Source organism: Anas platyrhynchos, chromosome 1, assembly GCF_047663525.1.
Source record: "Anas platyrhynchos isolate ZD024472 breed Pekin duck chromosome 1, IASCAAS_PekinDuck_T2T, whole genome shotgun sequence".
NCBI classification, from domain to species: domain Eukaryota; kingdom Metazoa; phylum Chordata; class Aves; order Anseriformes; family Anatidae; genus Anas; species Anas platyrhynchos.
In genome coordinates, this window is record NC_092587.1 from 137327118 (window position 1) to 137345229 (window position 18112).

Consider the following 18112-nt stretch of genomic DNA (forward strand, 5'->3'; position numbering starts at 1 on the left):
TTTTAACAGAAAGTTTGTTTCCCACAGGATTTCTTTGGGTATTTTTTTATGGTCTAGTGAGAAAACCTCAGCAACTTGCCCTAAAGTTCCAGACAAAGCTAGTCTAACATGCTGGGAGGTCTCAAGTGTGCGCACACACATGTGCATGTGTATCTGTGCACATCTCCATTTTCATTGCCTTTGCATTCCTCTCTGCGGGTTCTGCCTTCCCCGTTCTGCACCCTTACTCTTCATCATCTCAATTTTTCTGGTCTTTAACTCTGAATTTTTTACACAGAACTCCCCTTAGGTCTGGCTGCTGATGCAGTAGTAGCTATATACCGCTTTGGGTGCCTTTGAGCACAAGTTAAGTGCCTCTGTTTCACAAATGCAGTGATAGGTGATTGGGCTTACGTATAAGATTGTTCAGTAGCATAGGGCTCTCACATTTACTGTCAAGTGTTGCTTGATCTTCAAAAAATAATGTTACATTGGTTCTAGTAGACAAACAAAAATGTATCTTGAAAATGTATTTTTATAGCACTTTTCCACAACTCCTCCTGGGCCAAAGAGTTGTATTCATATACAACTTTAAGAGTATTACTACTGAATTTGGAGAACCCTCTTGCACCTAGGAAATAGCCTTCCATGTAAAAATACCATGTTTCAAATTGGAGTATAACAGCAAAATGGTATTTCATGAGGAAAAATGATTATATTCAAAGAAAAGACATTGGTGATGAAACATTAATTTTATACCTGCTTTTTTGTTTTCCTCTTTAAAGTCTCCCAAATGACTGAACTTTATATTTGTTTACAACGCTGTAGATGATGCTGGCCAGATTTCTCCCCATGGTTAAACAACCACTGAAGTATTCTAACTCTGGGGCCTAAATTATCTGGCAAATGTCTCTATGTTATATTCTAAAAGAAAATTGGCTCTGGGAGATGTCAGTTTCTTGCTGCACACCATCATCACGGTGGAATGGAAATGCTTATTAAGGAGGAATAGAGGGAAGTAACATTCAGATGTATTTAAAAGCACTACTGCCAACGTCAGAAATGCCCTGCTCTCATTTCGGAATTGGGCAACTTAACAGTGGCTGCAAATCACAAAGCACAGCCGGGACTGCAACCGCCACTAGTGGCATACTACCAGGCCTCAGCCAAATGTGGAATATGAAAGACTGCTCGCTCTGCTGGCATCTGCACCACTGCTTCTACCTACTATGCTTTAGACAAATAACCATTTCTAGTTTCCAACAAATTACACTGGAGAAGCTATGTGCATTAATCAAAGACACCAGCTGTTAATTTTCACTGTACAGCACTGGGAATGGAGACACATCATCGTCAAAAATTACTTCTTATTCTCACAGTTTGAGAATTCTCCCAACTGAACAAACACTAAAAAAGATATTCTGATCAGATAAAATTCACGCAGGAAAAGACAACAGTTCCTGACAGATTTGTTGCTTCTGAAAATCTGAATGCTACCTTTAGAGAAATGGCAGAAAGCAAGGAAATAAGAGGCTTTGTGCTCCCCCTCCTGGCTTTGTGGTGAACTACAATTTTGTTCACAGAACATGGACATTACCCGAAGTTGACACAAAACTGAAGGTGTCAGAATTCGTACAGATACTACATACACTTTAAAAGGTGGCCTGCAAGAAATACAGTGTACCAATTCCAGTACTTAGCCATTCATGATAAATATACCTATCTCCCTAAAATTTGTCATGTATTTTAGAAGCATGAGAAAAAGCATATTTTTCAGTTACTTTTCTTTTTTTTTAAATGTACATCTACTTGAAAAGAAAAAAAATGTATTAAAAGGAAAAGGAGAAAAACTTCTGGGAAGTGACTGAAATAGACTTTCTGAAAATAATCTCTGTATTCCAAATGAGAAATGCAGGACTGAAGATTGTTTTACTATACGTACTGTATCTGTTCATCTTTATAAAATCAGACAAAATTTTAAATGTAGCCATCAAACCTAAAATCACAGTTTTAGTCAACCTTTAATGCTGCATGTGCTCAAAGGATATAGGACATGTTACAACTTAGTATAATTGCTAATTCAATAACATATTAAAAAACTGCATGGAACAAGAACACTCAGACTGCTACAGAACTAGAAAAAATGTTGTTATTTAATGACACAATGGCTTTAAAAATGAAACCTGGAATAGGGTAGAGAGATTTTTTTGTACCATCGCAGTTTTAGTATCTGGTCTTGGAAACTTAAACTTTAGGATTCTTCCAAATTAAAAAAAAAAAAAAAAAAAAAAAAAAGTCTTCCTATATATTGCCCCCATAGTGAAGTAAAAAAAAACTAAAAACGTTACCTTATCATACAGCATCCACCCAATGTATTTTAAGTAGCTATCATTTAAATATGTATCTGGGTATGTGTTAATCAAGCTGCCAATTTCTTCCATACAAGTAGCTCGGATCTCAGGGATCACATCACTGTGAAATTATAAAATGGTAATATTAATACGTTAACATGCCTAATATACTTTAATTATATCATTTGCCATATTTTTTTCTGGAATTGCTGAAACATGTACAACCCAAAATATTTCCAATATTTCTATATTAATGCACTAAGTCTTCAATCAACAGTTAATCCATTTAGCTACAAATGTTTCATACAATAATTATTTTGAAGTTCTGGATAGCTTCTCAATAACAAATGTACTGCAGGTAAAACTTCAGAAACAAAATTGAGAGGTCCTCTTCTAATCCCAAATTCCTTAAAATAATTTAAACGCTACATTTTTCTTGACAGCATGGCATTTAACGCTGTCCTAGTATCCAGACAATCTGAACAACAATCTCTTGGGAATGCCGATACACCTCACAGTTCTATTTTCTTCTTACCGATAGCGGCTTAGAAACGTCCCTTTGAAAATAGCATTCATCATGTTCTGTATCTCCAAGAGCTTCTGCTCATACTGAAAGAGAAAGAGAACTGAATGTTTACAGCGATCCCACAGTTCATTTCACACGATAAATTTGCATCTGTGCACTTACAAGACTACTGTGGTCTAAATCACTATTGTTTACACATGGTACCAACACAGAATGAGTGGTCTTTATCTACACTGGCAATTGGCGTTTTTGTAGCTACGCACTGATGAAAGATTCATCAGGTACCAACCACAAACCTGGAAAACAAGGTTTAGCACATAATATTTGTGATATGGTGACTCCCGCTCTACTCACACCACACACAGCGCAATCGCTAAGCAATCTTCACGTATATGTCCGAATTCTCCTTTTATGCACTTTAACAAAGATGGAGGAAAGGCAGACAAGGGAATTTTCAGAACACACTTTTTCCACAATAAGCATGTACTTTAAACATGCCAAGGAAATCTAGTTTTGAAAATTTGGAAACATGACATTTTATGTAAACATTCTCTCATCAAAAGCATCAGAAAGGGTAAGAAGTTTGCTTTTTCCCCCCAACAGACACATTTGCTCTATTTTTCCTGTCAGATCAGATTTCTGATGATGCTGAAGACTTACATCTCACCCAAACACTTCCTATGAAAAAGGGGCTGCTTCTATAACAGAAATATTCTTTGGCATCTAAACCTCAGAACAGAGGCAAATGGCTCTAAAAGGTTCTAAAGCCAGATTTATACCTTACAGCTAAAGTCCTGTCTCTGGGAGGTGATAAGGAGCTGTCTAGCTGAGCAGAGAAGACATGACAGAAACCAAACACAACAAAGATACAGGTCATACTCGAAGTTATGACCATTTTTACAATGCATTACTTATACAGAGATGACAGCTATCTTGTATCCTTTTGTGTTCATTTCACTCACTGAAACTCAGTTAAAAACCTAAAATCTTGGCTTTTAATTTGTGTAGCCATATAAAGCACTCTCCCACAACACCAGAGCGATTAATGCCATTACATGTGTGTGCAGATCTATGTGTGTGTAGAGATCAAGGGCTAATGAAGCAATTAGTGGAACAGGCATCGCAAGCTAACAGTATATAGGTCAGTTATTACCTTAGTCATTTTTGTACCACTTAATCTGGGTGGGCACAAACGCTCTGCAGCTTGCATTAGATAAGCCTCAAAGAACTGCAGTAACCCAAAAGCAAGCTGTCAGCAATCCCTCTTTTTAAATCTTCACTCATCTCCCATACAAGACACCTGCCTAACCTCTTTCCTTTTTCTCTCTAGCTGGTCAAGTCTGTAATTGGTCTTCTTGCCACTTATTCTGTTCTTCTCCACCTCATATAATCTTTGAGCATTGTGCTTGTTGACATCAAGGTTCAGATGTACGCCTACAACTGCTGTCAGAAGTTTCATTGCTGAAAAGGAAACAAACCCAACATATTTAGTTTAGCTCAGAGATATGTAACATAAATATATTCACCACATTACCACAAAAAGCATAGGGCTAGCCAAATCCAATTTATTATCCACATTGCAAATGACTAGATTATAGTAATTTCTTTCAAACCACAGTGTTTGTTTTAAGGACAGGCGATGATCAGAAAGGAAAATTTAGTGATACTACTAGTAATTTATAGATTTTGGCACGAGTTTATTTGTTGACTAGTAAGAGAAGTGATTTACTGGACAACTCTCTTCTTATATTAAGTAATCTTGATTTGTTTGCAAAAGTATCTAAAGCTGTGGAATATGTAAGTTTCAGAATGAAAAAACAAAACAAAACAAAACAAAACAAAAACAGTGAAGTCCCAAAAAACACTGGGAACCTTAATATTTAACTTATTTTGTCAATAAATTATAGTTTAGTGTGTTCTTTGTATGGCAAAAAAGGTACTTAGGGACTTTAAATTTTAAAAAGTAGCTTTAATATCACTATGCTGAACCAAATAAAAATTTGTTACAAGCAGTATTCCTTTTAGCATAGATACCACAAGAACAACAGCTCTCTAAAGGAAGCTTTCATACACAATGCATTTAATGCAACCTCATTGCATTAATTATTAGAGGGAGGGAAACCAACAAAATAGAAAACTGACTGAAAAATCAGTTACTGATTAAAAAAAAAAAATCACAACGTAGTTTTGAAGTTAGTCATATCAGACATTAAAGAACACATCTTTAGAAAGAAAAATCAGTCTAGATCAGACTGAAAACATTCAAATTCCATTCAGATATAAATGGGAACAAATTATTTATATTACATGAATATAAACTAGGAGGAAAGCACTGTCAATACATAAAAAGAAAACAATTGCTCCAGTAGAGACCTTTTCAATTTTGAGAAGTTTTATTTTGCACATAAGTCAGAAAAACCTATGGGCTACAGCAACTCTATGACTTGTTTTACCTGCCAAAGTGCTTGTGTGTCTAAATGCTCTGATCATGGAGTCCGCTAAGCCCGTAAGCAGTGAGATGATAGCATCCATCAGGTAGCTATCATACAGGATGCTGCACTGGCACTGTTGGACCAGCACTGCAATGAATTCACAGAAATTGGCCCTGAACTTCTTCCAATAGGATCCTGTTCTGGTCAGTGGGTAGTCTTCACCGTCCTGCACAAGCAAAAAGAAACAAGAGAACAAACACTAAATAGTTTTGTTTGTGCACACCACATACATATCTCCCACTGAACACCAGAGAATTTTGCTGACAGTCAGCTTCATCTCAGCTCCCCTGTAACTTTTTTTCAGTTATTATTCCGAAGAAGGGACACACAACTACATTACAGGCAAGCACAGATACAAACTAGCCTCATGAGAGCTACGCTGTAATGACAGCTCACATCTTAAAGCAGAAGTTGTGAGGCATCTGTGAACACATGGGAGAGGACATGTGAAGCCACAGTGTCATGAATGCCTTTCACTGACATAAGCCAAAAGCACTCCTGGCCTCTCCTACTTCCTCACAGGTAGCAGTGCATCCCCACTGCTCTGTCCCTCCTGCAACTGCATGGTAAAATTCAAGAGGAAAATGACATGATTGAAAAAGAACTGTTACTTTGCCAAACTGTTTTTCAATTGGATCAGTTCCCTGAGGTGGTTGTATTGGTTTTGGCTGGGGTAGAGTTAATTTTTTCCATAGCAGCTGCTTTGGATTTGTGATGATGTATTGGGTTTATGGGGCAAGGTTTTGGTAGCAGAGGGGTTGCAGGAATGGCTTCTATGAGCAGAGCCCAGCAGCTGCCCCATGTCAGATCAGAGGCAGCTCCAAAAGGGTCCTGCTGCTGGCCAGAGCCGAGCCAGGGGACGACACTGGGTGGGCCTCTGGGTCAGCAGATTTAAGGAAGGGGAAAAAGGTGCTGGGCAACATCAGCTGGGAAAGAGGACATGAGAGAAGAACCAGCCCTGCAGCCCCCAAGGTCAGTGCAGCAGGAGGTGCTCCAGACACGCAGCAGCAGTTCCCCTGTGGCCTGTGGAGAGGAGCCCATGCAGGAGCAGGGGGTCTGAGGGGAGTTGCCGCCCATAGGGGACCCATGCTGGAGCAGTTTGCTCCTGGGGGATGGACCCCATGGGACGGAGCGTGTGGGAGCAGAAGATGAAGGAGAGGCAGAGACAAAGTGTTAGGGACTGACCGCAGCCCCCACTCCCCTGTACCAGTAAGGCAGAAGATGTGGAAAAGATGGGGGGAAAATGGTTGTAGCCCGCTGTTAGTTTCTCACTGTCAGGTAAGAAATTAATCTCCCTTTACTGAGTCTGTTTGTCTGTGACAATAATCATTGCACATGATGATAACTGTTGAGTGATCTCCCTGTCCTTATCTCACCCCCTGAGCCCTTTTTGTTGTATTTTCTCCCCCTTTCCCTTTGAGGGGGGGGGGGGGGGAGGAAGTGAGAGAGTGGTTGTGGTGGAGCTCAGCTGCCCAGCTGGGTAAAATTACCACAGATACAAACAGTGGTAATAACACACCAGTGTTTTAGTTGTTGCTGAGCAGTGTTTACACTAAGTCAAGAACAGTTCAGTTTCTTGTGCTGCACTGGTGGTGCACAAGCAGCTGGGAGGGGATACAGCCAGGACAGCTGACCCCCATGGTCCGAAGGGATGTCCTGTACTATAAAACATGCTCAGCAATAAAAGCTGCAGGTAAGAAATGGGGGCTTGGGGATGAGGGGCGGAATGTTCAGGAGCATTCAGCTTGATGGCATTCATTTCCCAAGAAACCACTACACATGATGCAACCCCGCTTTCCTGGAAATGGCTGAACACATGTCTGCCACTGGGAAGTAAAGAATTCGTTATTTTGCTTTGCTTGCACAGATTTCACTTTATTCATTAAACTTTATTTATCTCAACCCATGACTTCATTCACTTTTACATTTCCGATTCTCTCCCCCATCCCACTTAGGGTGAGTTATAATAAAGCCCTAGGAGTGTTCACATTACACTTGATAATGCCAAGAAGAAAGCAGACAGATGGCAGTTCACACGACTTCTCACACAAAATGGCAAGCCTCATGCGAAGAACACAATAGTAGGATGTTGTAGATGCCACTATCAGACAGCATAAACATTTATTTCATTTGCATCTCACAGATCCCATGAATGGCTCTGAATATTGATTTGCATCCTGATAGTTGTGTATGGAACCAGGGAATTCCCTAATTTCACTCATTATGGAAAACGTTATTCTGAAGGAAACCCACTACTCTGCTAGTCCTTCTAAACACCTTCTGAGACGTATTCCAACAGGCAGCTTCACACCCAGAGCAACCCCAGGTACATCTGAAGTGCACTTGATGCTTTTCTCTTGTAACTCTGTTTCCAGAGCACCAAACCCACTGCTTTTTTTGAAAAACAAACACACACAGGCAGATCTTAGGGATGCCTGCAACGCAAGAAATTTGGAATCTATGGAAAGAGAAGAAAGTCAGAGTGAAGTGCTAACAAGGAGACAAGATGAAACCCCCACAAAGCTGCAAGCAATGTATGGCAAGAGACATTGCAGAATAGCTGTTTCTAAAATATTCTTCTAATTAAAAACATTCTCTTGTAAATATAATCATTTATGAAACAAGCTTCTGAATGAAACTGTCTGCCAAAAGCTCTTGTATGCATGCTCAGAGGTTGCTGGAAGGGTTGGGGGAATGTTCTTGAATACCATTACAGCTTGACATACACCAGGCTGCTTAAAACACTATAGGAGCATGTTGTGGTTTAACCTGGCAGACACCAAAAATGCCACACAGACATTTGTTTACTCTCCACTCCTCAGTGGGATGGGGGAGAAAACTGATAAGTGCAAGAACTCATGGGTTGAGAGATAAGAACAGTTTAATAAGAAGAAAAAAGAAAAAAAGAAAAAGAAAAAAACATAGTAATGACAAAAAAATAAAATAAAACAAGTGATGCACAAGGCAATTGCTCACCACCAGCCAACCAGTGCCCAGCCAGTCCCTGAGAAACAGGAGCCCCCCCCAACCAACCCCCCAGTTTTGTTGCTGAACAAGACATCATATGGCACGGCAGAATACCCCTTTGGGCAGTTGTGGCCAGCTGTCCTGGCTGCGTCTGCTCCCAGCTCCTGGTGCACCCCAGCCTCCTTGCTGGCAGGGCAGCACGAGAAGCTGAGAAGTGCTCGACTCTATATAAGCACTGCTCAGCTTACACACCGGTGTGTTATCAGCATTATTCTCATCCTAAATCCAAAACACAGCAGCATACCAGCTACTAGGAAGAAAATTAACTCCATCACAACCAAAACCAGGACAAAGTGATTCATCTTATCCAAATTAGCAGGTTCTGTTCCTCTGCCTTTAAAATCAATAGCAAGGAATGGGCAACTCCAAAGTGCGCATGGGTTCTTTCAAATACAGAGGTCTAAAATAGACCAGATGAAGTAGACTTCTGAAGTGTATAATTATCTCTGTTCACTAACACACAGTTTAAGCTGACTACTTCTGATGTATTTGCCTAAACTGGAGAAAGCTACAGAAAGAGCCATGCTACAACTGGAAGAACTACAAAAGAGCCGTACCATGTCCACTGGCCAAGTAACTGTCAGGATCCAAGGAAAGGCCATGAATCTCTTGTATTGCAACCCAGATTCCTGTAATGCAGGAGAAAAAAAAATTAAAGGCTTTTCAATGAAATTGCACAGTTAATTGAAAAAGATAAAAACAGCACAACCCATGCGTCATATTTAAATGGCTATTAAAACTTCGGACAATTTGTATTATAAATGGTTCACACAATCCAATGTGTTAAGATGTAATCCCTTATTATTCTTCAGTTATGAGCAATGATAGAAGAAAAATGTATTTTTATATAAATGTAGTTTTCTCGCTACAAGTGAAAGACTTGTTTTTAAAACTTACAAACAAAAATATACAAAACGTAATCCTCAAAGTTAAGTCTGACATATGCCGTTCCAGCAAGTCTAAGTACATATCCCTTTCCAACATTTAGTAACTACATACTGTTAAACAGCTGACCTCTAAAATAAAACATACTGAGCTTTTGAAGTTATACAGGAATGTTTTCAGAATGAGTGTCAGAGATGTTTCTCAAATCTACAATTATTCCAAAACAAAAGACAGGAAATCTGCCATTTTATTAGACTCAATGCAGCACAAGTATTTCTATCCCCATCTGGCTCTACAGTTACAAATAAAGCTCATCTCTTCCATTGCTAAACTTTTCAGCAATGAAATGGGAGAGGAAAGGAAGCCTACAAAAGAATAAACAACTGCTGCAAGAAATAAAGTGATGCATACAGGAAGAAAAGCAGTAGAAGGAAAGAGAACTGATTAAGAAAGAAGGGAAAATAAAAATCGGTGGTCCTAAAGACAGGTCTGCCTCTCAGATGATGAATACTGCAGCCCACAAAGGAAAAATGCCTCTGAATGACTATATTGAAAGCCATCTCCAAATTTGTACTTTTATACTGGAGAGCCCAGATCCAGACTGAGCACTCCAGATGTGTCTCACCAGTATAAGCAGAGAGGAAGGATCACCTCCCTCCACTCGCTGTCAATGCTCTGCCTACTGCAGGAAGCTGTTAGCCTTGTTTGCGGCAAGGGCACATTGCTGGCTCATGCTCATCTTGATGCTCAAAAGGACACAAAGATCCTACTCCACAGAACTTCCTTCCAGCCTGCTGGTAGGCATGTAATTGCACGTGTTTTTTTTTGTTGTTGTTTTGGTTTTTTTTTGTTTGTTTGGTGTTTTTTTTTTTGTTTTGTTTTGTTTTGTTTTGTTTTTTATCTCCTCATATGCATGGGATTTCCTGGTATAGAACTCTGTGAGGTTCTCCAGCCCAGTTCTCCAGCCTGTTCATCGACTCATAGAAGGACCTGGCTTGGAAGGGACCTAAAGCCCACCCAGTTCCACCCCCCTGCCATAGGCAGGGACACCTCCCACCAGACCAGGTCGCCCAAAGCCCCATCCAGCCTGGCCTTGAACACCTCCAGGGATGGGGCAGCCACAGCTTCTCTGGGCAGCCTGTGCCAGGGCCTCTCCACATCAAGCTCTTCATCCAGCAGCACCACCAAGTCCTTCTTTGCAGATCTGCTCTCTCTCCACTCGTTCATGCACCTCTGGACAGCAGCACAATCACCTGGACCATCAGTCACTGCTCCCAGTTTTGCATCACCTTCAAACTTGCTAAAAGTAAGTCTGCCCCATTGTCCAGGTTTTTAATAAAGACATTAAACCATATAGGCCCAAATATCAATATACACCACTACTGACTGGCCTCCAACTGGGCTTTGTGCCACTGATCACAACCCCATGGGCCTGGTTAATCAGCCAGGTTTCAATCCATCTCACTATCCATTTACCTAACTCAAACCTCAGCAGCTTGTCTGAGGATGTTATGGGAGACAGTGTTAGAAGCCTTACTAAAGTCAAAATAAACAACATCCTCTGTACTCTCCTGACCCTCCGAGCTAGTCACCTCATTATAGAAGGCTATCAGGTCAGTTAAGCACAATTTCCCCTTTGTAAATCCATGCTGACCAGTCCTGATCTTCTTGTCCTTCGTGTGTTCAGAAGTGATGCCCAGAATCAGTTGTTTCATCACTTTCCCAGGAACTGAGGTGAACCTGACCAGCCTGTAGTTCCCCAATCCTCTTTCCTGAAGGTAGGAATGATGTCTGCTTTTTTCCAGTCTTTGTGACTCTCTCTCAGTCCCCATGACCTTTCAGAGGTAATTAAAAGTGACCTTGCAATGACATCAGCCAGCTCCTTCAGCACATTGCAAATGCATCCCATCAGGGCCCATGGCCTTATGTATGTTCAGTCTGTTTAAGTGTTCCCTAACCTTATTCTCCACTAAGAGTAAGGCTTTGCTCCAGAATTTCCCTCTGGTCTCAGAGACCTGGTATTCCTTAAAGCCAGTTTTAACAGTCAAGACCAAGGCAAAGATGCCAATTGAGTTCCTCAGGCTCCGTGTCCTTTGTCACTGGGGCTGCAGCTCCATTTAGCAGTGCAGACATTTTTTCCTTAGTCTTCCTTTTACTGTTGATACACTTGCAGAATCTTTTCTTCCTGCCCTTTGCATTTCTTGCCAGGTTCAACTCACAGAATCACAGAACTCCACTAACATTAGTGAGAATTTTGGGAGGAAGCAAGGATACACAGATACAGTGTTGCAATTAATTGCAGTGTCTAATTTCCTGTCCTCTGAATGCTAGAAACAACCAATACAAATTAATAGAAAAGAAGTAATCAAGCAGTTAGCTGGTAATACTCTCCACTCCCGTTATTACTCACACCATTATTATTGTCTGTTTTCAAAAATATGTTTGAAATCTCAGTAGTCCTACATGGCACTACTCAACAAACTTATTCCCTAAATCACTTTTCCTTAACTGTTCCATTACAAAGATGAGAGAGAACTGCTTGAGAAAAGAAATGCAACCACAAGGAGGAAACAACTAATTTTAAAATAACTCTACTTTCCTCTTGCTCTTATGAGTTCTGCTTTAAAAGAAATCAGTTAAATCCTCAAGCATTATTTCAATCACCTAATATGTGATTAGCATAAAAATGGTTGCTTCAGACATATTTTTCTATATTAATTTGATGGTTATATCACAAGTAAACCAAACAAGCTGTCCGACACTGTCTTTAGAAATACTTCATTCTGTATAAATTATTTTTGGAGTTTATTTTACAGTCAGTCAACTTAAAAGCAGATTAAGATAATTTCAGAACTCATCAGATTTAGAAATGACGAACAAAAATAGAGAGCATCCAACACAGGGAATACCATTTCGTATTTTCCATGAGTAAAATGCTTCACTGGAGTAGCATGTTAAAATACTGCCTCAAAAGAAAAGCTACATTGTTTTTATGCATGCTTCTAAGGCAAATGTAGAATCTTTCCCTTTACCCACCAGGACAGGAGAAAAGGCTACAGAGCAGTAACACATCCACAGTGATGATCACAGTAATGCAATCTGTGTACCTTCCAGAGTGAAGGACCTTCACTATCATGAGTGCTATTCAGGGTTAATTTAGTTAGGAAAGAAGTGCCAGATTACTAATTCATATGGCCAGACACATATTGGATCATTTCTGTCAAAAATTAGCCCAAGTGCTACTGCAGTTCTAAAAGGAGGAAAACCATGTTGGCAAATTCATCTTCTGTGGGAATTTCTACAGCAGCTGGTCTTTGAGAGATGCTCAATTAAAGCAAGGCTGATGGCTGTAGCTTGACAAATCAATTCAGAGGTGGCAAATTCAGGGGGAAAAAAAAGCACGGAAGTAACTGATTAAGTGCCGCAGAAAATCTGATGTTGGCATAATTAACCAAGAACCAAACAGAGAAACAGTGTAGTGAAGGCGTGCATTTTCTTAATAATCCTCAAGAAATGAGATATTCACTATTGTTTTGACAATTATCTAAAATCATAAATGCATTTTCCTTCTTTTGTGTGACAACATAGTTATAAAAATTAATGCTGTCAGCAAAACAGGAAGATTTAAATAAAAATACTAAATAAAAATTATCTTCAAAACAGCTCTTCAGTAATTTACAACAGCATTTAAAAGGACCTATCACCTGAATACCAGAGGAACCATTTACCTGTTGCAATGTCAGGTTACATGTACCTCTACAAACCCACTACCAGAAGAACTCCTATTTAGGAAGGCTAAGCGAGACAGCCCTAACTCCGAAAATAAAAGTCACTTACAAAAAAATACTCTAGTGCTGCTAAAATAGGTCATTACAACTCTCCTGTGCCAGAATTAATTTTCTAAAGAAAGGAAGTGGGATACAGCTTCTGATAAGCAGCAGGAACTTTGTCTAGGTTGACTATTAAGGTAAAGCCTGTTATCTATATTAAAAAGTCACACGAAGTCAAAACTGCACCTACCTCATCGAAGGTCTCTGTCATTTTTTGCATTACATCATTCTTGTGTGTACTTTGAAACATTTCTGCTGTTACCATGCCTAGAAAAGCACATTTTAAAAAGAAGAATGTTGAGAACCGTACTTCAGAAACCCCAAAAAGGACTTTAATTTAAATTTAGAAATACCAAGAAAGGGGTACTTGAGCAGTCTTATCTGTTTACCCTCACACGGGCAACATATATATTGGTAGACATATAAACACATTTACAGTAGGAAGTGCTGATGAACCAGAACTGAAATATACATTAAAGAAATCTACTGTGTCTTCTTGCATGTCTATTTGGCTATTTGCCCTAGCAGTCAAATAGGCTAATGGCATCCTGGGGTACACCATGCACAGCACCGCTAGCAAGTTGAGGGAAAGGAATGTCCTGCTCTTCTCTGCGCTGGCACAGCCCCACCTCAAGTGCTATGTACAGGTTTGGGTACACAATATAAGTACATAAAACTACTAGAAAGCATCCAAAGGAGGGCTACAAAGATGGTGAAGGGTTTAGAGGGCAAAACATATGAGGAGCAGCTGAGGTCCTTTGGTTTGCTCAGCCCAGAGCAGAGCAGGCTGAGGGGAGGCCTCATGGCGGCCTGCAGCTCCCTCACGAGGGGAACAGAGGGGCAGGCGCTGAGCTCTGCCCTCTGGGGAAAACGACAGGACCCAAGGAAACGGCATGGAGCTGGGACAGGGGAGGGTCAGGCTGGGGGTTAGGGAAAGGCTCTGCACCCAGAGGGTGGTTGGGCACTGGGACAGGCTGCCCAGGGACTAGGTCATAGCACCAAGCCTGCCAGAGTTCAAGAAGTGTTTGAGCAATGCTCTCAGACATAGGGTCTGATTTATGATTAGTCCTCTGTGGAGCCAGGAGTTGGACTTGATGATCCTTGTGGGTCCCTTCCAACTCAGAATATTCTGTGATTCTATTTATCTGTCCATTCATTGACTTCAAAGATTTACTAACATTTAGCCCACTGTTAGTCAAAGATCCCAGAACATTTTTCAGAGAAGGCATATTAGTCAAAGACCTGGAAAAAAATCTGAAGTGTAAGAGGTACTTTCTAGCTGCTTAAATATACTCAGAAGTATCAACCTAACAGAACAGTCTTCTTAAATCTCTTATTTGCCATCCTGAAGCTTTTAGCTAGCTAACATACTTCAGATTACTCTTCCCCCACAGGCAATAGAAAGGGATATTAAGAGGGTGAATTACCTTGGCAGCCTGAGCACTGAATGAAGAAGTTGATCAGATCTAGAAGTGCCACATTCCTGTCTTGTTTATAAGCTTCAACCCAGTCATCTACCACAGACTAGAACAGATTAAATAAACTCATTAGCCAAGAGCTGAACACAACATGCTGCACTTCGCTGAGGACATCCATAATGCACACACAAACTACATTTTTCCGTCTACATTAAATTATAAAAATGAGAATTAACTCCATACCGTTACATTCCATTTCTAACAGAACATATAAAAGAGCCTTTCTGGGGCAAAATGAAGCCTTTAACCGCTCATTCCCAACTTCTGTCTGGCTTAGGCAGAAGGCTGAAATAGTTCGTATATTATACTTAACCTAAAAGCTAACCTCAAATTTCATTTCTAGGGCAGCCCAGCCTCCAGCCTGTACACGACACTAGGCCTGCTGGGACAACTCATGCAGCCTTCAGCCCACCTGTACTGCCACACAGGTCTGATGAATTCCAGCAGCAGCAGCCCGCACTCAAGCTGCTGCCTTTTCAAGCCCTTCTCATCATGTTTCACACAGAAGAAGCTGTGCTCTTCAGGGAGCTCTACTGAAGCTAACACAGCTGTCACACAGCAAAAGCCCAGCCACAGATCTTGGAAAAAGTAGGGTCTCACCTCCAAAATATGAATGTGTTTTTCACGTGTGCACACATGCAGTTTACTTACAGACACTACATACTGGAGGCATATGTATAACCCTGGATTAAAAATATTTGAAGCTCCAGGTTTTAATCTTTCATACACATATACGAACATGATATACAGATACACTGGTGGACTTCCTCGCACTGAAGAAAGTTGCTAAGTAAACATCTACAGAAAAGCTGATTATGCAACATGCCATCACGCATCAGAATGGGGTCAAAAGAAAACTGCCTAAAGGCAGGCTCCCAGGAAAAAAGAAAAAAAAAGAAAAAAGTGGCCTGATTTTCAGAATTCTGAACAACCATAATTTCCTACTAAAGAACCCTTTCTATATATTTTTTTTAAAATAATTGGCTTTTCATGTGTTCAGACATTGCTTTAGCAAGACTGTTTTAGATATGCCTTTCCTTCCTCTTTTTAAATATCTTACAGCTACGTTTTCACTAATGAAGATGCATTCTTTTCAAGAACCATGCTCATAGCAGTTTTCTGAACATGTTTCTTCACACCCATGCCAAAAACAGAACACAATTTCAATGCTCCGGAGTGATAACTGAAGTGATTGTTGTTTATCCATCGTCCCTCCACCAACTCCTCTCAGAACTCAGAGCTGGAAATACCTGCATGGCCCGCTTCCCCATGATAACCACTTCAAACAATGTAACCGCCTCAACCACTGCTCCATTCTGCAGCCGTCTCACTCTTCTACTGTTGGAAGAATTTCTCCTTATATTTTCACTCTGTTCTCGGACCTTCCGTTTCTCTCTCTGAAATGAGTCAAGCAAAGAAAGAATATGAGGAAACAAGATACTTAACAGCCATCCACAGATAAATGAACTATTCCCTAATAAAAAGTTTATTTTACTCTCACCATAAGGATTTCCCAAGGGTGCTAACTTTTAAGCCTCACTGAGGCTGACAAAGCCTTATCAAACATGAGTATGAAGGAAAGGATTTATCAGTTTGAAATTTTTTCCTCAACAAGTCATAAACATAGCAAGGTATAAGTGGAAATAAGCTTCTGAACAGTTATGTACTGCCCAGAAGGCATTTTTCAGTGGCAGCTGTAATTTCTGAAGAGCAGACGGCAAGCACAAAAGCTCTTCTACACCTCTTCGCTCACAGGGCAAGCACACAACCTGCAAAGTACCATCAGCTGCACGCAGTGTACACATAAAGCAGAGCACATGCTGAAGTGAACTGACTGTGCAAAAGCCAGTACTGAGGCTCTGATGCCAACAGAATTTGGGGATCAAGCTGCAGCCACTGACTAGGTTTTAGATGTACTGTATTGTTTCAAGAAACACTCCATTTTGTAACAATGGAATGAGACAGAAAATAAATTCCTTTATTAAAAAAAATATATAAACTTACTGTTGTTTTCAGGTTGCCATTTCTCACACCTCCACTGTTCTGCACTGCAGACTCAGGCACAGTCTCATCACGGACAGCATTCTCTCTAAAGCATAACAAACATGTTGAAACAGCCATGAGAACAAAGAACCATATCCTTGGTATAAACAGCAGAAGAAAGGAAGATTATGCATACGCATTTTAATGTTCCTAAGAATATAGAATGGTTTGGAAGTTATGCCTTTTTTGTTGCTAAAATAAACAAACACAAAAAAAAATTTAGAAGTACAACAGAAGTTCAGGGTCTTCTTCAGATTATTTCCTTTCCTATCTGATAATTAGAAAACTAGTGAAACTATCAAAACCATCAAGGAAGCAGAAAGCAAGTAGATGAAATAGAAAGCTGATGTTGACTTAAAAGTAGCCTGTAAGAGCCATCAGTCAGTAACAAGCACATATCACATTTTAGGTCCTCTACAGAAAACAAGAAAACAACATTTGGTGGCTCTACAATTTAAAATGAGAGGAAGAAACTGCTTTACTTGTCCCATAAAACACGCTTAAGGAAAAAGACACGTAAGAACGTTCTTTTCATTTGCAGGCATATATTTGTATTCATTGCTAACATGATGGAGGAATAATGTTATAAGCAAAGATGCACCTTTTGGGGGATCTGAAGCCATACATTTAACCGCAATGAAACCATGCCATTTTTCAGCATTCCTAATGCTAACAACATGTCTTGCCAAAGCTCATGTTTGGGCAGACGAGCTAGATCCCACTTGTGCAGCAGGTCCAGTACTGGTGGCCGGCTGCTATGGCCTCCTCTAAAACTGGATGGCCACCTCATGGCCAGGACATGAAGCCAGTTGACTTGTGCTCTAGGAAGGCACAAAAGGAAAGTAAACATGAGACTGTACAGTTACTTTATTTTTCATGATCGTGCTGCAACAGGAGAGCGTACTAACATGAGCAAGCACTTTGCAGAGAACAAAGCAGAGTATTACCCTGTCACATACAGTCCAATCTCCAGTATCCAGTGTTGACTAACCCAGATGGAACATTAACCATGCTACGGATGCAGAGCCAGATCGAGTCCAGAGGGGTTTATCAATGCCAGATAAACACTATTCATCTTCCCAAGACAGCTTCAGTCAGACAGTGCCTCTGCAAAGCAGATCCTGAGGCTGCGTACCATCAGCTGCAGGGCCTAGGTCCTGATGTTATTTCATTAGTGAGAAGTTTCTATTTAAATACATCTCTGGTTTTGAATTTATTGGAGCACTACACCGTAAGCGATGTAGAATTAGGCTTCCAAAGATTCTCATGCGGCTCTCTAGATCCCATAAAAATATATCAAATTTCTAAATAAAATGATGCAAATGATTAACTCCCCTACAGAGAAAAATCCCATTGAAGTTAAATTTAGTGAACTTCTCATCATAGGAAAGTTCAAAACGTGCCATGGTGGTGACAGATGGAAGCCAAGAAAATAAATCAGTCTAAACCAACCCTTACATCAGTTGTCTGGACTTCTGCGTGCGATGAAAGAGGGAAGAAC

General features: G+C 40.3%; 1 protein-coding gene across 1 annotated transcript in view; it reads right to left on the bottom strand.

Annotated features, from left to right (window-relative positions):
- LOC101794805 (cohesin subunit SA-2) overlaps positions 1–18112 on the bottom strand; it is a 61590-nt gene that overhangs the window by 39047 nt on the left and 4431 nt on the right. The window contains exons 3-11 of the mRNA XM_027447001.3: positions 16573–16657; positions 15819–15965; positions 14518–14614; positions 13281–13357; positions 8933–9004; positions 5310–5514; positions 4166–4317; positions 2866–2939; positions 2328–2451 (exon numbers count right to left, since the gene is read on the bottom strand). Coding sequence (XP_027302802.2) covers positions 2328–2451; positions 2866–2939; positions 4166–4317; positions 5310–5514; positions 8933–9004; positions 13281–13357; positions 14518–14614; positions 15819–15965; positions 16573–16657 — 1033 coding nt within the window. The remainder of the gene's footprint in view (positions 1–2327; positions 2452–2865; positions 2940–4165; positions 4318–5309; positions 5515–8932; positions 9005–13280; positions 13358–14517; positions 14615–15818; positions 15966–16572; positions 16658–18112) is intronic.